At 43.9% G+C, this 21,458-nt stretch overlaps 1 protein-coding gene across 1 annotated transcript in view; it reads left to right on the forward strand.

Moving 5' to 3' along the window:
- Positions 1-21,458, forward strand: part of phactr3b (phosphatase and actin regulator 3b) — a 51,574-nt gene that overhangs the window by 15,867 nt on the left and 14,249 nt on the right. Inside the window, exons 2-8 of the mRNA XM_076267790.1 lie at positions 4,188-4,349; positions 5,708-5,782; positions 6,629-6,772; positions 7,819-8,058; positions 8,380-8,575; positions 9,135-9,325; positions 10,306-10,459. Coding sequence (XP_076123905.1) covers positions 4,188-4,349; positions 5,708-5,782; positions 6,629-6,772; positions 7,819-8,058; positions 8,380-8,575; positions 9,135-9,325; positions 10,306-10,459 — 1,162 coding nt within the window. The remainder of the gene's footprint in view (positions 1-4,187; positions 4,350-5,707; positions 5,783-6,628; positions 6,773-7,818; positions 8,059-8,379; positions 8,576-9,134; positions 9,326-10,305; positions 10,460-21,458) is intronic.

Raw genomic sequence — 21,458 nt, forward strand, 5'->3', positions numbered from 1 at the left:
GCATGTTGTGTTGCTCGCGTGTGGCAGACAGCGATATCGTGGATGTTTGTGTGGCTTGTACAAGTGTATCTAGGCTAGGCCTACTGTAAAAAAAAAGAGTACTCTGATCAAACTTTACTGTAATCTAAAACAAGAGGGGATGAGAGTGACAGGGAGAGGGAGCGAGAGAGACTCCATGCAGGAAGTAAACAATTTTGTGCTTGTGAACTAATGTAGTAAAGTTGTCTTTTTACTGTAAAATCTCAAATAAGTCATCTGAAACAGAAACATGCATCTTGGAAATACGAAACTGTCCACATTTCTATTTTTTTCTTTCCAGAATGTATTGATTGTAAAAGCCTTTGTGAAGACTGTTGGGTGAGAGGCTTGATTTAGATATTTGCACAAATTTTGACAGTCATTCACAAGTTTCCATGCTAGTAAATCTTTTAGAAAACAGCTCCCTGCAAATTAAAAATAGAGGCGTACCAGGGATGCATTATGCATAACTGGGCTCCGATTGGCTACTGAAGCTTTCCTTGTCACGCTGCGTGGCAACAGCATCCCTCTCCACCCAGCAACCCCCTTTTCCCTCTTCTGCACCCGTGATTCTCTCCTGCCTCCAAGGGGCTTTTCTGCAGCATCCCTGGTAGTAACCATGGCAACGGAAGGATGACCCAGGCGGGGTCTGCCGCGGCAGCAGCAGTTAACTAAAAGGCTTGACCTGAATACCACACATGCTGGTTAGCTGGACACACACAAGACCAAGGCAGATGACCTGCTTATCATTGTACTCAGGAGTTAAGAGTGTCTCTCCTTCTTTTGTCAGTGAGCATCTTTCCCTGTGAGCACTGGGAGGCACGAGCACATCCTCGTGCATTTCATTTTTGTATTTTATTCTTCACGGGTGACTGCCCGTATGCAAACCAGAACTACCCTAACAGGCATTTAATATCCATTAGTATTGATACACATCTAATGAATTGACTGTTTGGGGCAAATGGCCTTTGCAGAGGATGTGAATGAGTGGCCATATTGGATCGTTAATGCACTGTGACATGGGTGTAATGTGGTCTCATTATGGTCGCCTGTGCTTGAACCTGGATCAGCCTGCGTGGTTTAACAAGATTGTTCAGCCTCAGTAAGCCTGTGTTTGAACATACCAGACTCACGTACAGTATAACAGCATGGGCGGGGTCGGCCATAACAGCATTCACCCAAGCTGTCCATGCGGTCTTTCCAAACTTGCAGAGAGCATGCCCAGGATTCCCCTCTACTATTCTTAGTCAGTGCAGTCCTCTGGCCCTGCAGAAACACCAGTGGCCAATGCTTTTTAGAGCATCATTATTATGTTCTGCCCTGAATGGAAAGACTGAATATTTTATGTGTTAGACTAAGTTATTTTTTGCAAGAGGGGGGAAATGGAACATTCCTTAAGAAAGCGCTCCTAATGCATTTATTGTACTAGAAATAGTACAACAAATGCTGTTATAAAAGAAATACACACACACACACACACACACACAGTTTTTGGTTACTGCACCCTTGCCATCAGTACTGTTCCCTGTATCACAGTATGTGTTACAAAGCAGTACATGCATGCATGTGAAATGTCTCCTATAAGGATGTGTAGTAAAATGTGAGGGAATTCCCTCCACAGCATGGGAAATGCTTGACTGATATTCAAATACAGAGTGCATACTTGCTACCACTGAGCACCAGTGGTGAATATGCATAGGTGACAAATGCTTCAAGGGTACTTTCTTTTGCTCATTCTTGCAGTCTGAACACCCTCCTCCATCTGCTGTACTGTACAGTGCCTGTGCATTGCATTTTAATTCAGGTATGCACTTGAGAGGAAAGAGGAGCAGGTGTTGTTGTGTTTGCGAGCCGGTGGGTGTGACTCGATAACGAAGGCGAGGGCCGGAGATGAAAGTGACAGCGGCGGCGGAGGCTCTCGGCCCGGCCCACGGTTCAGCCCGGCCCACGGCTCATCTGCAAATCCCCGGAGGTGTCGCTTCTCCATCTCAGCCAGACTGTGTGGGAGAAACTATTTCTGTCCTCCCGCTCTCCAGGAGGTCGCATCACTCTCTCTCTCTCCCTCCCTCTCTCTCTCTCTCTCTCTCTCTATGTTGCTTTCAGTTTCTCTCTCCCTTTGTATCTCTTGCTTCTCTGCTACTTCTATTCTCCCTCTGTCTGTTTCTCAATCTGTCTCTCTCTATGTCTTTCTCTCTCTTTCTTCCATTCTCCCTGTCTCTGTCACTCCCTCTCCGCTGCCCCACTCACAGACACTTGAGGCAACAGTAAAGTTAGAGGCACAGCTCATCAGTCCAGACTAGTGCTGTAGATTGTATTAGGCCCCTTGGCTCCATAGGCTTGAAGAGGGGGGAAAAAAATCAACAACCTGAGCTCCATTTTGAATGTAGATTAAAGGGGAGAAGCCCTGGCAGATGGTCTTCTACCGTTATGTCTTCACCAACTGTCAATCACCTCCCGTCAGTCATTCACGATCTGCACCAAAGCTGTCAAAAGCAGCTCCCCTACTTCCTACATATTCTCCTCCCGTGTTTTCCCACCTCCGTGCGTGTATCTGTAAGAGCGTCTGATTTGTGGACTGGTTTGAGGAGGGGGCTGCTGGGAGCTCAGACCAGCACTTTTGACTTTGATCCACGCAGATTGAAACCCCCACGGAGTCAGATTGGCACTGGGGGAGGCCTTGATGAGAGGCAGTGGATTAAGAGTTAATCCGTGGGAAGCCCTCCAGTGTGTGAATCCCCCCCCGTTGGGAGCGGCTGCTTGTGCTTTCTGTGTCAAATGTCAGGAGTGAAGCGGCTACCACTGCTGCTGCTGTCCAGTTCCACTGCATCAGAGAGCGTCAGGGTTTCTGTCCAGTTACTAACTCAGCTTGTTTTTCTGTTGAAGTGGCTGATTGTCGTGTGTGTGTGTGTGTGTGTGTGTGTGTGTGTGTGTGTGTGGTGGGGGGAGGGGGTTGATGTGGGCGTCAGGGCTTTCCAATCTCTACCTCTGCTCATTTTCAGTTCAAGTGGCTTATTGTCATTTGTGTGTGGGTGTGGGTGTGACTGTGTGTGTGTGTCTGTGTCTGTGTGTCTGTCTGTGTGTATGCTTTTGGACGGGGCCAACACCGGTCTGCTGCGACCATGTAAACCCCATTGCACAATGGCATCCTCTGTCCCAGGCTCTGTCAGCAGCAGCAGCAGGAGGAACAGCAGAGGTTAGCGAGAGAACAGGGCCCTCTGTATGGAGTAGGAAGTCATAGATAGTCACTGTTGTAGCGCAGTTCACATGCAAGCCCCACGGGGGAACAGAGGGAAGTGTGTCTGACCACAGCTTACTGAAGGGTGATGAAGCCGTTTGCATGCCAATGGAGTTAGCGGGGGTTATGCCGGGACCTCGGCTATTGGGGTGGGTTCCTTTGAGTGCATTATTAGGAGGAGTACAAGTGCCAGTTAAAGTATAAAGAGGAAATTGAAAGGCGCAGTGAATAGTTTTAACTGAGGGATGACATATTGAATGAGCAGGGGGGGCAAAGAGGGACTGAGAGAGAAGGGAAACAAAAGCATGAAAAGACAGATCTCTCTCCGAGGCGATTATTTTTGCAGCTCTTTTCTTTAATTAAAAGCAAGTGTTTTGCCTGAGGGGAGTGACCCAGATGTGCATTCTATTTGAAGAGAATCTCTGCTGCTGTATTCTCCATTCCATTAAATCACAGTAAATCACTGTGTTTTGAAAGCCAGTTGTGTTTGTCTCAGAGCTGGAATGCACAACGCAACTTAGGTTTTTGGCATTAAATAGAGTTCAGGAAGGCTGACAGGAAGCCACATGACTGCATGACGTTGTGATTGAGTTAGCGAGGATCAGAAATAGCATCTGCGTTAGCCTAGCATGCACCTTAAATATTTATTTTAAAATAGATGATTAAGTGATGGAGTAGCTGCTGTTGAGACTGAGTCACTGAGGGACTAAAATAGTTTCTGAGTTTGCAAACAAGTGAGAGAGCAAAAGGTTTGAGTCAGTCAGTCAATTAGCGAGTGAGTGAGTGAGTGAATGAGCGAGTGAATGAGTGAGTGAATAAAAGAGTTGTTTTTTTCTGGTTCAAGCCAGAGAGTGATATTAAGTGAGTAAGTGAATGAGTGAATGAAGGAGCTGTTATTGTTCTGACTCCTGCATGTTTTTGTGTCATGCTATAGATGTGATGGACCAGCAGAGGGCGCTGCAGTCTGGTTGCCTGGTGACGGGGGTGCGCACCCCTCCCGTCCGCCGCAACAGCAAACTGGCCAGCCTGGGCCGCATCTTCAAGCCCTGGAAGTGGAGGAAAAAGAAAACGGAGAAACTGAAGCAGAACTCCACAGGTAAAGAGACCTCAGACCTGTTGTACACAGAGCATTTGTTCATGCAAAAATATTTCCTTGCTTTAGTCAAAAGGTCTTTGAATCTAACAGATGCAATTTAGGTTGTTGTCAACAAAAAGTGCTTCGCAAAGTTTATTTAATTGATTTGAAGATCTCTCATAGGTTCTAGATCAGAGACTAGAAACCTTTCATAGGTACAATATTTTGATTGAGCTAATTTAGCAACAATGAGCATGTTTTATGTAACACTATGCAACATTTTGCCTCATTTGTATGTTTTATGAGTAACTGCTTTTGCTATCATCTTAGAATGAATTGTGATAGATGTGGTTAAGTCAGAACAATGTGGTTCTGTGAGGGAGAGATTAAGATACCTATTGAGAAAAACTTTTCCAACATGCCATAGCCAACAATAACACAAAAATATAGCATGCCAAATAAGGTGTTGCTGGCCTGGACTGATGGCTACGTTGGAGTGTTTTTGTCAAACACTCCGTAATGCTGTTTTAAATCTGAATGCAACCTTAAAATTTCACCTGGCCCTCAGTAGTTTGGGGCCACATATGCTGCACCGCTCTGAGATAATGAGGTAAACAAATGCATCCTCTTATCTCCAGCACCAAAAGCATTATTTCACACCACCTGTCAGAGCAGATCGGTGACACCTTAATGGCTTCTTAGAGGATAGCTGAGTGCACTCTTTGCTGTGTCAGGTGGAGTTAGCGGTGTGTAGTGCTGATGAGGTCCCTTGCGGGTTCATTTAAATGGAGCTGGCTGGGTGGATCAGCAGCTCATTAAAGATCACATAGAATGGAAAAACGTTTTTACCTTGGCTCTGTTGAAAAAGGAGAGTTTGGCGCATGGGAACCGTGAACTGGAAAACAGTTGTTTCCTCCTTTATATGCAATGGATGGATCTCGGATGTTGAAATTACCTCTAAAATCTGAACAAAGACAGAAGTACAGACTGTGATGCAAATACAGACTGTGATGCAATCCCTCCCTCACCGCCCCCCTCCACACATTACATTACCACTTCTAATTGGAGATTCAGGTAGAGGCTGCTGGAGCCTTTTGTGAACGGTCTTTGGCTGCAGCCAAGTGTAAAGCTCTCTTAATTATTCATTTGAGTGCCAGATAAGCATGAGGGGATGCTAGATGTCTGCTAAAATGGGCTGTTTTATTCCTCAGCCTAATTATAGGGTTGTAAATGAGCTTGTAAAATACCATCTGAGCATGTTTGTCAGACCAAAGTTGCTTACCTTCTGTGTTAACATCAGAGAACAAGGTACAATACTCCGTTCATCCATTTTATGTCATCGTTAAGAGTGAATGAGGGATGTGTGACTCTGCACATAGGTCTGGAGAAGAAGTCAGCAGCACGGCAGCATCGTGACGAGCTCACCAGGAAGGGTCTTGGAGATCAAGGATCAGGTGAGAGGGAGCGAGAGTGATAAACACAGAGAGAGAGAGAGAAAGAGAGAGAGAGATAAATACTCACAGATATACGCATGCACAGAAAGAAAGAGAAAGAGGTAGTGTGCTTGTAAGACTCAACAAACCTACACAAACAGTTGGAGGGAATAGGGGAGACAGAACGAGTGACACACACACACACACACACACACACACACACACACACACACACAGTGTTATGCAACTGCCCACTTGTTATTCACTGCTGATTATCAGCTGCCTGTCACAGGTGAGTTGTGGAGAAAGAAGCACTCATTGCAGCTGAAGGCTTAGGATCGAAAACAACAACACTTATTTTGATCCAAAACAACAGCACTTATTTTGATCCAAAACAACAGCACTTATTTGGATTTAAAACAACAGCACTTATTTTGATCCCAAACAACCGGACTTATTTTGATCCAAAGCAACAGCACTGTCAGTCATTTAATTCAGCGCCATACTCTTTTGTAGTTGAACCCTGGGCCTCTGTTGCCCCAGGCCACGGCTGGCCCAGATCTGGGAGAGATCCGTCCAGGCCAGCCGCTGTGTGGAGCTTCTCAATTACGCTAAATCATAATGAAGCTAAATCACAAATTAAGCTAAATCAATCAATTAATACGTCTTGCTGATACAGACACCACCTGATTCAGCAATATATCTCCTCCATTTTGTGTATTAAGGTCATAGTTGATGTTTGCTTCCTGTGTCATATGTTATAGCTGATATAAATACATGCTCTTCAGAAACCCCAACATGCATGCATAAAATAAAAACAATCTTAGCAGACTGGATTGGGACCCTTGTTTATGTTGCATTCTGTAGAGTGTGCATGTGGGGGCAATGGGGACGAGCCAGGCACCCCCACCCAGGAGTTCTCCGACGGCGAGGAGCGGGACGAGGACCCCATGGCACCACTGGCCAGTACCGGAGACGACCTGGGCTCAGACGAGGACAACACCTCCACAGGTAAGCCTCAGCCTGGCACTGACTAAATCACAATGCACTGTATGGGCCAGGGGGGCACTGGACATTAATAGCTCATACTAGTGGGCAATGTACATAATACAGTTACAGATAATATACTGTATTTGTATAGATCATGTAAAAGAGTAATCATGTGTGGTAGTTATGTTACGGCTCCCACACACAGTTGCGTGCGGTGCAGTGCTGGAGACGCATCCCGTCCACTTTACATGGGCTTACGTCATCCATTGCCGAACTGAATTGTGGGTCCGTTGTGTCGCGTTGCTCCTGTCGCTCCCGCCGAGAAGTTCAACTTTTGCTGCACCGACGGACAACAACAGACGGCACCAGCCAATCAAATTACGGTTATACTATAAAAGTAATTTGCATAGCTACCGTCGGGAACACCCACTGGCATGCGTTGATGGAACGCAACTGTGTGTAAGAGCCGTTAGTGCATGTTGTTTAAGGAATGTTAGCAACTTGGATTTGTGGGGGGTGGATGCTGGGGGGTATTTTACCAAATGGCATTAATGAGTTATCTGGATCTGCATTTGGAAAATTCCTGAAGCAGCACTATTTTTTCTATCGCATTTGACTTATTGCTTGTGTAAGCGGTTATATTTTTTGGAGGATTTGCTAAATTCTTACACCACATTGGCAGAAGGATCACACTGGGGCTAAATCTTATTGAATTATCCAAAAAATGCTAGCGTTGCTCAAAGTGTTTTCCGACAGAGTAGTCAATAAAGTATTTTCATCATATACATACTACTAAATTATATTTTAAAATGAAAGGTGCACAAACCCTCAGGTATGGTTGACCATACAAGGATCACTGGATATCCATTCATCTTATTGTGCTCACTCAGTTCAGTTAGTCAAATATAAAAAGTAGTTCCCTTGATGGTCACTAGGTGGAGACAGAGATTGCTAAAACACTAGCTGATTTGCCCTGTGTGTGTGTGTGTGTGTGTGTGTGTGTGTGTGTGTGTGTGTGTGCGTGTGTGTGTGTGTGTGTGTGTGTGTGTTTATTTCTGTTTAATCAGTGCGGGACACCACAGAGGACGTTGACACTGCAGGGGACCACAGTCAGATGGAGGAAGAGGTTGTGGACGAGATTCCTTTTGTTGAGGCACCCAGTAAGAACGCCATGGGAACCACTGAAGCCAGCACGGAGAGGAAGGAGGAGACCAGGGCAGAGCCACCGCTGGTCAAGAGAGACCCCTGCAACCCTCCTCCCCCCAGCCTCCCCGTTAAGCTGCTAACTCGACTGGGAAGTTTGGACGGTGTGTGGGCTCTTTTAATAACTTCCCTACGAGTCTTAGTAGTGATAAGGGTAATATCAATAACAGTAGGCTAATAGTTTTCTGTTCTCTGAACAGTGATAATCACTTTATTTACAATTTTTGGTTCATAGAGATCAAACTGCTTTAGAGACCATACCAGTCCTAGCCTGTACTAAGTTGTTACTAATCTTAAATATTAAATAACATTGTTGAAAAAAGTCACATGAATTCTTAAAGTATTTGAGCAAAAATGACCTACACAGATGCACAACTGCTCTGCCATTTTCACCTGCATAACAGGCCTCTCTCCATGTTTGATAGGCTCCCAGGCCAACCACATTAGGCAGGCACCTGCTACTCTGCCTCGGAACTTCACCCTCCCCAAAGACTCGTTCCGGGGGAAGATCCTCACCCCGACCGGCTCACCTCACCTGGGTGCTATGCACCCTCAGCTGCCCCCTAGCTGCATCATAGAGGAACTGCACCGTGCCCTTGCCACCAAGCACCGCCAGGACAGGTGTGTAACATTACTCTTGAGGCTCAGCTGGTGGAGGAAGTTCATGGGTTAATTTCCCTGATTGCAAACATACAGATACATTTACTTTATAGATAACTTATATAATCTATTTAATTCTTTAACTTTATTGCTCACGTGTAAATGCTCATGTATTGTATTTCAGTTTCCCTGGTAAAACTGCCATGTGAGTATTAAATTAATAAAACTTGAAATTCATACAAGTAGAATCTGCCAACTGCTCCAAGGAGTATTTCACACTGTGTTATGAGTCATCCCACATACATAAACATACATACTATCATAGTAATATACATTTTAACAGACAATGGATTCTTTTTTTAATTATGAAGTATTTTATCTTCACAGAGACCGCAAACATTTGAAATAAAACACACACACACACACACACACACACACAGTCACACACATTTGTATGTATTTTTTGTAATTTTGCCGTACCCTTATAGAAGTTTTGTAGTGTGGGCTTCTGTGAAACAGTGGTCAGTGTCTGTGGCAGATAAATGAGTTGGAAAAATAGAATGGTTTCTTCTCTCTTTAGTTTTCACGGGAAAGAGGTTCGCTCTTCGCCAAAGCGCCGCTCGGACGGTCGGCTGTCCCGCACCTCCAGCACGGAGAAGGAACCCTGTGGAGAGGTCGAGAACAAGAAGGAGGCGGAGGAGAACAAGGAGAACATGCGCCTGGATGAGTTCTACAATGACCCAGACAGCTGGAACGACTCAGTCATCTCTGGTCAGTCTCATTCACTTAAATTTCCTTTATTGTTACTAGTTATAAAAAAGTAGTGAAAAGTCCTGCTGTATTAGATCTCATTGGAATAAATGATTGTTATGCATAAACTGCCAAAACCATCTAGATGTCACCCCCTAAAGCGTTATTTCATTGAGAAAATTTTCATTTCATTCGAGGTCAAAAAACAACATGAAATCAAAAGCTTTTGAGGATTGATGTTAGTATTTAATATTTATTTTGAAACTGCTCGACCTAGTCTCTTTAAAAATGTGACTGGTCAGCTGCATCTGTTGGCCTAATTCTGCTGCTGGTCTGGTGCCATCACATGTGGGTCAGCGGAAAACAAACGTGAGAGAGAGGGATAGAAATGGGGCGGAAGGGGAATGGGGGAAAGAGGGAGAAATGAGATCGAGGGAGGGAGGGAGAGAGTGGGGGGAAACAGAGAATGAGAGAGAGAGATGATCCTTTTCCTAGACCAAACACAGACTCAGGGGCATCAACTTTACTATGTAGAGTAAGGCAGAGCAGTCTAGGGAAATGCACTTTCACTTTAACACATCCAGGGCTTTATTCTGATAATGATTAACACAAGCAAGAATAGCTGTGAGATGGAACTTCATCTGCACATTCATTTAGTCTTCACATTATTGGTAAGATGGCTTTTGTCACTGCATTTAGATTGTATGTTGATGGGCAGTGTTCTGCTAAAGGTGATGATTATAATGACTGTATACAAGCATTGAATGACTGTGTGTTTGTGATTCTATTGATTTGAACTCTATTTGTATGCCGTTGCATGTCAGTTTTCTTATGACATGCATATGTTTCTGTGTGTTTGTATTCGGTTATTCATTGATTTGTTTGTGTGTGTATGTTTGTGCATGTATTTGTGTGTCACGCATGTGTGCGTGTGCGTGTGTGTGCGTGTGTGTGTCTGTCTGTCTGTCTGTCTGTGTGGTGTTTGTCTGGCGTGACCACAGGGACCCTGCCACGTCGGATAAGGAAGGAGCTTCTGGCCGTGAAGCTGCGCAACCGGCCCAGCAAGCAGGAGCTGGAGGACCGGAACATCTTCCCTGTGCGCAGCGACCAGGAACGGCAGGAGATCCGGCAGCAGATCGAGATGAAGCTGGCCAAGTAAGACACACAGCCCCTCCCCAGCACAACCCCCAAACTCCCAACGTCCACTCCCCTGCAACCATCCCCTCTGTCCTCATCCATCACTGTCCCTCCACCAGAAATGGGAAAACTCCGGCTTCCGGAAGTAGAACTCCCACCCAGTATTTGTTCCAACCATTCAATAAAGCAGCTCATTCTATTTTGCACAGCCCCTTTAGTCAGGTAGTACTAATTAATGAAACCACCTTTGTAAAGTGTGCAGGTAGAATAAATAGGACTTTTACCTTTTGGAGTCGGAGATTTCCACCTCTGCCTTCCCCCCTTCTGATGTACTTCCTCTCTCTCTCTCTCTCTCTCTCTCTCTCTCTTCTCTACTCTTCTCTCATGAGATTTTTTTTTTCATTCATCCTCATCTATATTTCGGTCTGTCCTCCCACACGCAGCTTCACTGTTCTCTTCTCCTCTCCTCTCTCTCACATCCCTCAAAGCCTCTCCTTTCCTCATCCCTGCCCCTCCATCGTCTCTCATCATATCTCTTGTCCTCTTCCTCCTCCTCCTCCTCCTCTTCTTCCCCGCCTATTCCTCCACCGTCTGCGAGGACTAGACGATAATTTAATACCTTGTGTTAGCTGTACATTAAAAATGTTCAGCTCATTTAAAGAACACTCGTCAAGCATAATTGTGTTACGCCATTTGGCAGGTAATTATTCTTATTTGAATCAGTCTTTGCTCTCACAGACTGAGAGGAATACATGTGCTCGCATCTCTGCCCGCTCTCTCTCAACCCTCCTCTTTCTCAATGATCTTCCTCTTTCCATCCTCTCACTCTTTCTTTTCCTCCTGTCTGTATTTTCCATCTTCGTCTTGGCCCTATTTTTCCCTCCTCTTTTCTTTTGGCTCTCACTCTCCTCTTTCAGCACTTTTCTTGCTCTCTTTCCTCTTTTTTCCCCTCTGTTCCTCATTCGCTCCATCCCTTCCTCACTCTTCATCCCTCTTTCTTCCTTTCTCTCTCTCTTTTTATTTCAAAGCCAGTTGTCTGCCGCCTCTCCTGCCCCAGTCTTCCTGAGTCTCTCTAACCCTCTCTTACATAACCGCCTTCCTCCTGTCTTCCCAAATCTACATCACCCCCCCCCCCCTTGTTTTTTCAACCCACACACAAACAACACACATTAGTCTCTCAAAGTCTCTCTGGTACGCAGCCCTCCTCACCAGAGCCCTGCTGCAGCCCTTCAGCTCAGCCACCGCTGAGATAATATGTGAACACGCCCTCAGGCATCTGCTAATGAAAAAAGAAACCATAATTACAACGCAGACAGTCTTTCTGATCAATACAGGGTCGGTTATTGAGCGTACGTTGTATTTGATTTCGCTGTGGCACAGTTTTGCCAGTCTTGCAGTCATAGCAGTCATAGTTGTGTCTGTCTATTCAATGTCTTCTCTTTGAATACTTGTAGGAATGTCTGGTGTCAGTTTCTGTCTGAGTGTGTAGACTGCCAATAGCGTTATGACAGAGTCACTCAGCAAGACTGATGTGATGGAGCCTGGCATTAATGACAAATGTGCCACCACACATTACTAGTCATGCCTGCTCACTAAAATATACAGCTAGCCTACATGGGACGTGTATGGCTCACATAGGCTGTGATTTGTCATTCGTGCTGACAACTCCACTAATCAAAATTACTCATTCAACTACATCAAGAAGTGCCACTGAAAACATGCCAAGATATATCAGTATTTGTTAGGAGAGGTATTGCAAAGAAAACAACTAATTGTGTGCAGGATATGTAATGTGTGTTAATGGGCTGGAAATACAGTGGCCATCGCTGAGTCTGAGGGTAATGTGGAATGTCCTAGAGTTCCCTACACCTATGTTGAAGCCAGACGCAGGCCTTCAGTCTGTAGAGAGTGGGGTATGTGCAGTCTACTCCAGTGTAGAGTGCTGAATTTTTGATATGACAAAGAGCAGTACCCCTTGTGGTCCCAAGGCTGTGCAATAGTACCACTTCACTGGAGGGGCATGGCTGTCTATGTCTGTATCCAGACGGCAAAGAATTCAAAAGAGGTTATGAATATTGAAGCCTGTGAAATGGGTTTCAGTGAAATTATCTTTTTTACCTCGTTTTTCACCTTAACAAATTTATTCAGATAGTGGCATGCTGGGTTTCAGTGCAAAAAATGCACAGGTGACTAGTCGCTCATGGACTCTACAGTAGTTACAACCTGAGTAATCCACAGTCAAACATGAATGAAAGAGCTGTATTTAGAAGAGGATGTTGCAGTCAAAATCCACATCACCATAACATGGGGTTGACATCAATGTGTGTGGCACTCAGTTTGCCTATTAAGGCCAATTCACACCAAAGATTTACGACGAGACGAAACCGTTGCTGCGGTTTGAATTAAATGCTGCACTTCGTTACCAGCTGTTGCAAGCCGTCGCAAAAGATTGATCATGTCAAATCTCAGTCGCAAGGTTTTAGAACACTTTTACCTCACTGCGTTTATGACGTTTTGCATTCAATCAGTCCAGCAGAGGCATCTGGTCAGAGTTTTTGCCAAAGAAGAGGCAGAAAAAATACTTATTTACTCAGTTTTGAAGAAGACCCGTGTCTGCACAATGTCAGTCAAAAAGGGTATGCATTAAATGTGTTCCCCCGTAACTGATGTTTTGCCACATATCCTACCATTGGCCAAATATTCTACCATTAGGGGGAGCTAGACTGTTACCATCAACCTTACATGGGCTGCTCTTTCCTATACATGTTTGTGTTCTTTTTTAACACAACATTCGGGAAGCTACTAGAAGAGAGGCTGTAATCCTGTTTACAGAATTATATAAATGTTATTTGGGGTCCTTTTCAGGGATTTGTGAGGATTTAGTGCCTGATTAGTTGTGTTTGTATTGATCACTGTGTTATGGTGCAGCACACCAGCTTACGCAATGACCCAGTGTGTAATATGTTGTGTTATTGTGAGGAGGTGGAAGCATTAAGCCTGCTCTCTTCACATTTCTCTTGTTATGGCAAAGCTAATCTTTTTCTTAAGAGATCAAAAGGGATCAAAAGTCTAATTTAATAATTTAAATGATATGAGAAGTGTGGCATTTTGCTTAATACTTCTCAGGCATAAATGCACTTCTTATAGATTTCTGAAAGGGAGGGGGAATCGACCAGTCATGTGGGTAATATATGTTAATTCAGCAGTGTGCTGTGTTGCATTTCACCGACCTACAGACCTATCCTCCCCAAGCTGCCTTTGCAGTAAGCAATAGATTTTCCCAAATTAACCTCCTGTCAATTAAGTAAACCAGTGGGAATCAGTCTGTCACTGGCTGGTCTATTTCTGGCCTGCCCGCCCGCGCTGCTTGCTCATACTGTAATTGTTTAGAGCTGGCTGTGTGCTTTCTGGTGCTGCTGCTCCACTATTTGCTCCTTGAAGTCAATTCGCCTGCGTTTGCAATGGAGTTCCCCTCCACAGCGGTGGAACACTAGTTTATTTTCTCCTACGGATATTTTCCTTTTCTTTCCTTTCTTTCTTTCTTTCTTTCTTTCTTCTTTATTTCTTTATTTCTTTCCTTCTTTCCTTCTTTCTGTATTTTTTTATTCCTTTCTTTCTGTCTTTCTCCCTCCCTGCATGTTTTCCCTCTGATCTAGATAATAGGTGTGATTAATAATTTAAAGGTGGACCTCTTTTGTCGGGAATCTGAACACAGGCTCAAAATACTCCTGCGACTTCCCAGTTGGAGCTCACCAAGCATTAGATGAGAGAGAAAAAAAAACAAGAGAATGAGGGCATGAAAACACCCTCCACCTCAAGGCCACCCACCCCCTCCTCCCCCTCCTCTACTGTATCCCCCACTGTCTGCTAAGAGGCCCTGGACACGCAGTGAGCGGTGAGCCTAGCTCCTGCTGGGCATTCTCCCTGCTGTGAGGAGCTGGTCCATACAAGATCAGGTCACAGGCAACTAATTAGAGGAGGATTAGGGAGAGAGCGAGAGGCCTCCTCTACAGCTGATGAGGTTCTAAGGAGGCCCCTGAGGAGTTATTGTACCAAGCTGCAGGTATCCGATAAAGACATGAGCAATTAAAGCAGGGGTTGTGAAACATTTGTTCTCTAAAAAGAAAGAAATGGTTAGGTGAAAAGTTAGAAGGATCATCCCAGCTTTGCGTTGAATTTGTGTGATCCACTATTTACATACATACAACACACACACACACACACACACACACACACACACACACACAAACGGCATAATCAGTGCACAGAAATATCAGACAAACGTAGATACTGTACATGTTTGTGTTTGTAAAGGAACAGACACCCATCAGGGCATTCTGTGTTGTGGTGCATTAACACTTTATAGTAAGGTGAGTTATGAGGTATTACTAAATGGTTTGTTAGCTTTTTACTATTATTAGATAGTATTAGTAAATTACTTACAATTAGTTTAATAAGTCACATAAAACACATTGTAAATGCTTGATGAACCATTTAAAATGTATTACTAAAATGGTTAGTTAAGTCTGTACTATTTATAGATCAGCATTAATATATAGATAGCATTAATAAATTATTTGCAAGTACCCGTATTTTCTGGACTATAAGTCGCACCGGACAAAAAATGTTTCATGAAGAGGAAAAAAACCTATATATAAATATATGTATGTTGCACCTGAGTCGCAGGACTGGCCAAACTATGAAAAAAGTGTGACTCATAGTCCGGAAAATACGGTAGTTTAAGTCACCTGACGTGCATGCGTCACTGATTCGACTCAAAGCGGCAACCGTTAAAAGCTGAGTTATGATAAAATGTCCAGATAAAATGTCCAGTTTTAATGAGTTTTCGATCGTCATCTATTTCAGTTTTACTCATCATAGAGTTCCCAAAATCGCAAATAAGGTGTGTTAGAGTGTCTATTTTCGTCATTTTAAAAAAAAGATAAAAAATGCAATAATGTGTTTTTGGCACTCAAGGTGTTAAGGAGAATATCAATAATAAACAACAATGTCAAATTAATCAACAACCTAATGAAAATAAACAATATAAAATATACAAACCATAACGCATAAGAAGCACTTAAAAAGACCTTAAGAAACAATTGGAAGTTATGGGAATAGACTTTTGCCTTTACTTGTCAAATTTGAATCCATCTCGGACCTTAGGCTCAAAACACAACTTATCTTGTTTCATAGTGTACCCTTCTGGACCTTAAACACCACCAAGTGCACACTCACAGACACACACACAGCCACACACAAAAACAAACAGCATCACATTGCACTGTAGCTCATCTCTCGTGTTGTTTTATGTAACCACACCCGTGGCATCTTACATGTAGGTGCTAAGCAGGCGGCCTGTGAGTTGGTGCCGTACATTAATTGATTACTGTTCGTTATTTCTGGGAGCTCCCGTCTTTTTCCCAGCACGAGCCAGTGCTACAGACAAAGCACTCAAGACATCTCCTTACTCGTGCCCAGCACCAGCCCACTACCGCTGCTGTGTGCGTCACAATACACGTGGACCTGCACGGGCATGGATAACCACTCACAAAGGACACCTCAGGAAGTGCAATAACTTTGTTACTGCCGAACTCAGCTGAACTTGAGCGAACAGCGACAGACATGTTTTGCTCATCAGCCATGCATACATATGTTCAGTGTTCAAATAGTAGGCAATCTCCCCAGATGAATATGGCCACACAGTGTCACTCAGTGTAACCACACCGTGCCTAATTAATGGAAAACTCTTTGAAAGGTCGTCTTTGTAAGGCTCTAATCTTCCATCCATTTGAGTGAGCGACTGGCATTTCATTGGAAATACTATCGGCCTGTATTTGCCCTTTGCCAAATGATAGCCTCAACATCTCTGCATTGACACAGCAACAACAGGTTTATAATGTCCCTTCTTCGCCCTTTTGGGGCTTGATTAACAAGACTATAGACCTAGTGGTCCCTCATGCCTGACATTTTTATAGCCAGAACTTTTTATTTTATACAACCCCAAAACAGAAAAAGTTGGGACGTTGTGTAAAATTTGAATAAAAACAGAATGTAATAATCTGCAAATCTCTTAAACTCATATAAACTTGCAAAAAGGACACAGACAGCATATCAAATGTTGAAAATTAAAATTTGACTATTTCATGGAAAATATATGTTATTTTTGAATTTGATACTAGCAACATGTTTCAAAAAAAGTTGGGACAGGGATAACAAAATGCTGGAAAATGTGTGTAATGATAAAGAAAACAAAATGAGGAATGTTTCTCAACTAATCAGGGTAACTAGCAACATGATTGGGTATGAAAAAGAGCATCCCAGAGAGGCAGGGTCTCATAGAAGTAAAGATGTAGGGGTATTCATCACTCTGTGTAAACCTGTGTGCACAAATGATGAAACAATGTAATTTGAATGCTTCTTAAGATGAAATTGTGAAGTATTTGGGGGGGTTCATCATCTACAGGACATAATATTATTAAAACATTCAGAGAATCCAGAGAAATCTCTGCAAACAAAGGAAGGAGCTGAAAAACACATTGGATGGTCGTGGTCTTTTGGACCTCAGATGGCACTGCATAAACACCAGACCTGTTTCCACACCTGTCATTGTATGGGCTCAGGATAACCTCTGATAACCATTGTCTATGTGCACAGTTTGATACTCAATTCAAAAACTGCAGCCAAAATTTTAACAGCCAAAATTGTATTGAGACACGATACAGAAAACACCACCGTCTTATCTGGGCCTGAGCTTGTGTAAAATGTACTGAGGTAACATGGAAAAAGGTCCTGTGGGTAGACCAATTAAAATTTGCCATTATTTTTGGAATTCATGGACTTATCTGGGCTAAAGAGGAGAGGGACTATCCAAGTATCCAACCTTTCCAACTTGTTTTAGTGATCAGTTCCAAACCCAACATCTATGACGGTGTGGAGGAGCATTAGTGCCTACAGCATAGGCATCTTGCACATTTGGCAAAGCACAATCAATTCTGAAAGATGTACAGGTTTTGAGCAACATATACTGCCATCCAGGCAATATCTATTCCAGGGAAGACCTTGAATATTTCAGGAAAACAATGGCAAAATTAATTCTGCACATATTTAAATAGTATTTATCCATAGAGGAAGAGTCCATGTGCTAAAATGGCCTGTCTGCAGTCCAGATTTGTCAAATTAGCTGCATAATGGAATGAAAAACATGACTAAGAATACCCCATACTGTTGAGCAACTGGAATTGTGTATTGGGGAGTAATGGGACAACATTTAATTCTCAAAATTTTCATTTTCAACATTAGATATGTTGTCTGTGTCCTTTTTGCTGCTAAATATGGGTTTACGAGACTTGTATATTATCACATTTAGTTTTTATTTGCATTTTACACAACGTCCCAACTTTTTCTGTTTTGGGGTTGTATTAGAACTGGCATAAAAATATTTTTTTTAATAAAAAGAACTTTTTATTCCAATTCTTATATTTTTCATACTCATCCTAGCCTCTTTACATTTTAGCTTTGATTAGCCTCCAGGAGGTTGCTGAACTTACAACAAACACATAGAAGTGCAGAGCAGTGCTGTGCAGTGTGTGTGTGTGTGTGTGTGCGTGCGAGCGCGGAGGGTCTCTCTGTGTTATCACAGGTGACCTGCAGCCCCTACCCCCCTCCAGCTGTAAGGAGTGAGGCAGGAGGAGAGTAGGGCCGTGCCGGTGTGTTCTGGCTGAATCTCAGACGGGCTCCTCAGCACCCCACCGTGAGGCCAGAGCTGAGAATGAGACACAAAAACAGATGACCAGCAGCACGCCTGGCCTCAGACATCTTACGTAAAGCCAGGCCATGGCCCCATTACATAACATGCATACACATACAGTACATACAGTACATACAGACATACGTCCATGCATACACACTGAATTAGACTGATGGACACCCACATACACACGCACACACAAATTTACAAAGTACCTCACCCAGCCTCAGACTCGCTGTCTTTCGTTGTCTTCCACTATATCCCTCTCTTGCTAACTCGTGTACACACACACACACACACACACACACACACACACTCACACACACAAAGACAATAGATATCTCTGGTGAAGCTAGGGATGACGTGTACTAAGGGTCCCCTCCTACCCCCACCACCCCTTCTGCCGTGCTGTTGATGAGTGGATTCAGGACAGGCCAGGGTTCCGCCCTCATATCCAGTGCTCATTGATCACATCCATGGCCATGGCCTCCCGGGTCAGAGGCCAATGTAAATATTTCCCCTGCTGTGACATAGTGGACGCCCCAAGGACAGAGACTAAAGATTATTCCAGCGTTTGCAACATCCACGTTGTGTCATGGTACAGGAGGTGTACCAATTGTTCCACTGGTACAGGGAGTCAAAATGATTTACATTATCGAAGGACTGTACTGTCCCATTTTACTGCAATGTTTTTGCATGTTTTTTTTTGTTGTTACTTATGTTTTTTTTTGAGGGGGAACAGTTTTGAAGATCCATTGATCTGTTGCGTTGATTAAGTTGCATCGCTTGATAGCTTAGTGAAATAACTGATTTTGATTGATGCTATAGGTATGGCTTCCTGTGTTTTTGACATATTGATTGGAACTCCTCTGACTTGTCACAAGCCAATTGCCCATACAGTACCTTTATGTTTTATGAGACTGGTGAGACTGTGGTGATTGACTGTCTGTAATCACAGCACCTTACAGGACCCCAGTGGTTCATAGTTGCTGAATATTTGTTAGGGGTTTCATATGAGTGATTTGTTTGTGAGAAAAGTGATGAAAATAATGAAAAAGGCTAAGCACCAACTGTATAATGGCAACAGTACTAGAAATAGAAACATATTCCACCAAAAGTGTCACATTCATATTAGTTTACCAGTGAACAATTTCACACTCACTTTGACAGCACCCTTTTTAACTGGACATCTCTATTTGATATTTGATTCGATTCACACATACAGCAAACCCTGTGTGTGTGTGTGTGGATGGATTGGTGGTTGGGCAGGCCCAAGCCAGCCAGTCGCTCTGAAAGTGTAACGAGATCCCCTCAGCGTGAGGCTGCCGTTGACTACAGGCATGTGAGTACAGGTGCAGAGGTGCCGCCTGTCTGTCTGTCAACAGACACAAGGAGATGAGGCCAGCTGACAGCCTGGACAACTGACTCTCATTGATGGACTTGGATGTGATGACAGTCTGCTGCAGTTGATCTGTAGTCCTCTCTGCTGTAGGTCATCTATCTGTCCACTCGAGCATGCTCAACTGATAGCATGGAAATTAAACTATGGTGAAAAGATTTGACCTCTGACCTCTGCTTTTAATGTCTGTTCCTTCTCTCTATGTTTTTTCTCCTTCTCTGATGTTCCTCTGTTTTTTTTTCTGGTAGCATGCCCGTATAGGATTTGGACTTACTGGAAAGTATGAATGAAGTGGCCATTCTCTGCGAACAGGCAGGAGAGTGTACAGTATGTGAAATAGAAACAGGACTGAATGACATTGAAGGGCTTTTGCTAAAACATTCTGAACTTGTGAAACCATTCAATGGAAGGAGTGTCCATGCTGTGGTCCAAACCCAAAATTAGATCTCTTGGCTCTGCTGAGGGAACACTTTCACACTAAAGGACGCGAAGGGGAGGCAGTGTTGTCCAGTCAGACGGACTCCTTGCTGGCCTCTCAGTGTTGGAACTGGGGCGTGGGGGGTTATGGTGTGGGGCTGAGGGAAAACGAGTGTGTGTGTGTGTGTGTGTGGGGGGGGGGGGGTTAGCAGCTGTGTGTCCTCACATGCAGTCCGTCCTCAGAGAGACGCAGCAGAACAACAAACAAAGCCTCTGCAGCTGAGCAAAGTCACATAGAAACACGAGGAGAGCATGAGAACACTCAGGACCCACACACCCACAGTGGCAGGCAGGGGAGGGAGACGCAGCAGAGCAGCAGACTGAGCTTCTCTACAACTGAGACTGAAATGAGAGCAGAACCAGAGAGAGAGAGAGAGAGAGAGAGAGAGAGAGAATTCTCCTGGTTGTTGTCCTGCTGCTGCCCTCCCCCGTCTGGACCTAGGATGACGGTGGAGGAGGCTTTGCTGGGTCGGGTTATTACAGGCCTGAGCCCCAGAGAGGACCCGAGTTTGGCCGGTCTATTTATGTCTCACTCTCTTCTCTCACCTTAGATGATTGTGTGTACCTACATAAAGGATTGCATATGAAATTAACATCTACGCATCTTTATCAGTAGATTATTTCATATCTTTTCTGGATCCATATCTTTAAAATGAAACACTGCCCTTACTAAAATGCTGCAATGACATCTGGGGCCCTATCATGACAGTCACAGGGCTGTATTTTGGGTCACCAGCGCATGGCGTAATACTCGTTATTCACCCGCGGAAAGTTGAATTCGGTATTTTGCACATTTATTTTTTAAGCATTGCGCCCAGGGGTGTGGCAATTAACAACCTAGGGAGGGGACTCGCGCATTGTCTAAAAATCGCTATCATACACCACCTAAACCTGGTCAGAAGTCAATGGCGAGTTGTTCATATGCTATTTTAAGAGCGCATGTCAACAGTCATATTGGCAGGTGCACGCACCATCCTTCTATCAGTCATGAACGCACACCAGCGCACGTCCATGCAAAGCATTAAATTGCACGATTACAATGGGAAACATAATTAGAATAAAGATATTACGAAATACTGTACATCTCATGATGAGTAGTTATTCACCATCATTTGCAAATTGGTAATGACAGTTAAAAGTGATTAGGGGAGAGGCGAGAGACACATATGGAGCACAGCTGAAGACGCACTGTCACGAGATATAAGCAACTCCTGCAGGATAAATGTTGTTTTATTCAGTCATTTGTGCAACATTAGGGTAACGGCTCCCACACACAGCTGCGTTCCGTCAACGCATGCCAGTGGGTGTTCCCGACGGTAGCTATGCAAATGACTTGAAGTAAAACCGTAATGTGATTGGTTGGTGCCGTCCATAGATTGGCTTGATTGGCC

The sequence above is a fragment of the Alosa pseudoharengus genome, unplaced genomic scaffold (assembly GCF_046254945.1).
Source record: "Alosa pseudoharengus isolate Yale_2024_CS ecotype anadromous, Long Island Sound unplaced genomic scaffold, YU_APseudo_1.1 YU_APseudo_1.1_scf_5, whole genome shotgun sequence".
In the NCBI taxonomy this organism is placed as follows: Eukaryota; Metazoa; Chordata; class Actinopteri; order Clupeiformes; family Clupeidae; genus Alosa; species Alosa pseudoharengus.